Source organism: Olea europaea, chromosome 14 (assembly GCF_002742605.1).
Source record: "Olea europaea var. sylvestris chromosome 14, O_europaea_v1, whole genome shotgun sequence".
In the NCBI taxonomy this organism is placed as follows: domain Eukaryota; kingdom Viridiplantae; phylum Streptophyta; class Magnoliopsida; order Lamiales; family Oleaceae; genus Olea; species Olea europaea.
Window position 1 is genome coordinate 4,885,239 of NC_036250.1, and position 4,265 is coordinate 4,889,503.

At 32.6% G+C, this 4,265-nt stretch overlaps 1 protein-coding gene across 1 annotated transcript; it reads left to right on the forward strand.

The window, feature by feature from the left end:
* Nucleotides 1–1,075: 1,075 nt before the first annotated feature.
* Nucleotides 1,076–3,464, forward strand: LOC111408872 (annexin D1). Its single transcript, XM_023038688.1, has 6 exons — nt 1,076–1,229; nt 1,622–1,767; nt 1,892–2,007; nt 2,092–2,194; nt 2,696–2,908; nt 2,982–3,464. The coding sequence occupies exons 1-6, from the start codon at nt 1,154–1,156 to the stop codon at nt 3,276–3,278; spliced, it is 951 nt and encodes a 316-aa protein (XP_022894456.1). The 5' UTR covers nt 1,076–1,153; the 3' UTR covers nt 3,279–3,464.
* The last annotated feature ends 801 nt before the right edge of the window (nt 3,465–4,265 follow it).

The window sequence follows — 4,265 nt, forward strand, 5'->3', positions numbered from 1 at the left end:
CCGCCCCTCCCTATTGCCATCCCTATTTTGTGTCCTATTTTCGTATTTTTTTATTTAATTAGTTGAATTATTTAATGTGATAAATATAAAGTTACTCTTTTGTCCTTTTAAAAAAATATTAAAAATATAGTTAATGATAAAATTTTGGTTAATTGACGAAATTGTGGATGAAAATTATCCAAAAAGGCTTTACATGCAACATTTGAAAAGGTAAGAGGTGACAACTCTAACAAATCAACGATTTGTAAAAAGTATGCTAGTATTTCAAAAGTTTGAAACTTCTATTGCAATTATCCCTAAAAATTATGCACTTGACCCGTGACTTTTTCTTAAAATTTATATATATACCTTTTTAGCCATTCATAGATTCTTTTAATAAAAATTATGCACTTGACTCATAACCTTTTTTCTATTTTTAAATTCTGCATACTTTAAAATAATTATTTTTATTAAAATTTATTTTTAAAAATTAACTTCAATTATATATCTATTTAGAGCATTTCCAAAAGAACTCTTTAAATATGAGATATTTTCTATTTTAAAAATTCAACATTTAAAATCACGCTCCAATAAATATTTTAAATTAACATTTTAATTTCAAAAGAGAGTTCACCCTCTATAGTTAAATGCATTCAAAGTGTTTTAAAGTAAAATTAATTGTTAAATATAAAGAGTTTGTTGGGATAATTCAAAATTCTAACTCTCTAAATTTATAGATACTTTCCAAATAATAGAATATATTATTTAGAAATAGAGAATTTTCAGAGACACTCTAAACCCCTGTTTGGCTCTCATTTTGTGGAAATAAAAATGAATGGAATAGTGTTTTTTTGGAACATGAGTGATTGAAAAAGAATAAAAAAATTTCGATTTACGTGTAATATTATTTTATGGAAGATTATGTAACTAGAAATAAGAGAAAAAAATGAAATGAAAATGAATGGGCGAAAGGGGCTTAGTCAACAATCACGTAAGGTAGAAGGATACTAAGCTGTCACGTGGCATGTATGCACCACCCGGCGGGACCACACACGACCATATTCATTTATAAATGGATGTCCATATCCCGTTGTCCACTTCGTAATAATTGATATAAAGAAAAGGAGCAGAGACGCGTTCTCGGTTTTCACACTCACTCACTCTCACTGCAAAAATGTCGAGTCTCTGTGTTCCAGCACATGTTCCCTCCGTCGCTGAAGATTGTGAACAACTCCGCAAAGCCTTTGCAGGTCTCTTTCGCTTTTCTCTCGATTATGATCATCTTAATTGTCTGATCAGGTTTCATTAATTATGCATATAATTTCCATTGATGAATCTTGATCGTTTGTTTTTTCCTGATGTGGATTGATCATGATTTCGCTTTGTGCTAAGATCACTTCTTTTTTAGGAGAGGAGTATGTGATCCATTTCAATACAAGAATTATGGTTCTATTTGTTCTGTTCTTGGTTTTGTCAAAGCTCAATGGCATTTGATCTATGGAAAATTAGTCTAGTTAATAGATCAAACATATGGATCGGGTTGATGATGATCTAAACTGCGAGTATTTTTGTTGTTGATTTATTTATGATCTAAATAAATCATTTGATGGATTTGGTAATGTTCAAAATCATTTCCTTTCAGGATGGGGAACAAATGAGGATTTGATCATCTCGATTTTGGGTCACAGAAATGCCGCCCAGCGCAAGTTGATTAGGCAGGTTTATGCCGAGACTTATGGAGAAGATCTGCTCAAAGCTTTGGATAAGGAACTTACAAATGATTTTGAGGTTTGATTTCTAAAATAATCTTAAAGGGATGATAAATTTAGATCGATCAATTTTGAACAAGGATATAATCTGTCGTTTGATCGATCTAATACATTTCATGATGTTCTAAATGTATGTGTATCAGAGGCTTGTATTGCTCTGGACATTGGACCCTTGCGAACGCGATGCTTATTTGGCTAACGAAGCTACGAAGAGGTGGACATCGAGCAATCAGGTCCTTATGGAAATAGCTTGTACAAGGTCTCCAAAAGATCTGCTTCTGGCAAGGGAAGCTTATCATGCTCGTTTCAAGAGATCGCTCGAGGAAGATGTTGCTTATNCAAGGTCTCCAAAAGATCTGCTTCTGGCAAGGGAAGCTTATCATGCTCGTTTCAAGAGATCGCTCGAGGAAGATGTTGCTTATAACACACACGGAGACTTCCGCAAAGTAAATAATCTTATATCGACTGTTTATAGCTTTCAAGATTTCTAGTACCGGTATTTTTATAGTATCGGTTTACAGAGAGCACATGGGAGAATCTATAGAAATGTTAGCATTAGAATATATTTGGTTAGGTGGATTAGATAGTATTGGACCATATTAATAATGAAGAAGTTAAATCTTATTCATTGTATGATTCAGTCCTATCTACTTTAGTTCTTCTTATCCTACTTGCCCTTGGAAAGAATTTTGCAATCTGTACAAGAAGTCTTACAGGTGCACGTGTGCGAATTTGAAGAATAGTTTTTCAAATCACGCGTGCATCTGTCATGCTGCCTGTACGGATCGCCTGTTCAGGTAGCATAACTCCCTTGGAAAATAGACATCACTTAAGATGATAATATGGTTACAAGAAAATGATAAGTTTTTTAAATAGAAAGGATAGTCGGAAGGGGACGTGTGTGTTCCTTGAACAGAATTTATTTATCATGTTGTTGATTATTTCAGCTTTTGGTCCCCTTGGTGAGCTCATATCGGTATGGGGGAGACGAAGTTAACTTGACGCTTGCAAAAACAGAAGCTAAACTACTGCATGAGAAAATTTCGGAGAAGGCATACAATGATGATGACCTCATTAGGATTTTGGCAACGAGGAGCAAAGCACAGGTCAATGCGACGGTTAATCAATACAAAAATCAATTTGGAAATGATATAAACAAGGTAATGCGAGTGAACTTTATTCACGGTTAATTTTCCAGCTCAACGCGTTATCTGAAAGAAATTTTATTCGCAGGATTTAGAAGCCGACCCCAAGGACGAGTTCCTTTCAATACTAAGGGGAACTATTGAGTGTTTGATATGCCCTGAGAAGTACTTTGAAAAGGCTATCCGCCTTGCAATTAACAAGCAAGGGACGGATGAAGGAGCGCTCACAAGAGTTGTTGCCACTCGAGCTGAGATTGACATGAAAATAATCAAGGACGAGTATCAGAAGAGGAACAGTGTGCCACTGGATCGCGCCATTGCTAAGGACACGACTGGAGACTACGAGAAATTGCTCCTGGCCCTGATCGGACACGAGGAAGCTTGAATCAAGGCATATGGTTTTTCTGTATGCGTGTGTGTTAATTTATACTTATGTTTTGCATTGTGTGACTTTTGTTGTGTGAGTTGAATCTTGTCTTTTGTTGAGAAATGTGTGCGTAAACTCTAGTTATATTGAATAAGATTACATATGTTGTGTGGAAAATCATGCAAAAGTAGGGTTTTTTATTTATCCGTGGAAAATCATGCAAATTTTAATTAACAAATTTTTAATTTCTATTACTCTTTCAACCAAAAATAATAATTTTTTTTTCTATCTTACATCTCTCTATTTCATAAATTAATTTTATATCAGTCAAAGTATTTTGACAAAGCTATTTTTTTTCACACATTAACTACACTATTAATATAACATTTTTTTAATTTCATTTTTACTCAGAATTGTAAATTGTCGAGAATACTTGTATTTTTCTTCTCTGTTGTATAATTTTCTCGTAAAAATGAAAAAGAACGTTAAAAAAACTAAACAATATTATGTATGTTATAAAGTTTTAACCTCAACATAAAATAAATTATATCTTTTATTGTAGTTTGAAATATATGAAGACCATAATTTTTTCAAAACCTTCATCGAGTTGTGAAATATGGAATGTAAATTGTAAATACACACGAAATGTAGAGTGTATTTCGTAAATTTCCCTTTTTATTAAGTTATTTACTAGTTTCATTTGTTTGGGAAGACAATATACAATACTGCATAATATTAGAGTTAAAAATAAATAAAAAATAAAAAATCTAGTATCTTGTCAAGTTTGGCAGCGCATCTTTATTCTATGTAAGTATTGCTATTAAAATGTGATAAAAGCACAATTGACCAACTTAAATTATATTATAAACAATTCAAAAAATGCAATGCATATTTCTCGTGCAAACATCTATAATCTTAGCCTCTGTTTGGGTTCCATTTTAATGTGATTTTGGGGGAAACAAAAAATACATTTTGAAATGGTGAATTTTTAGAGAACATAAATAA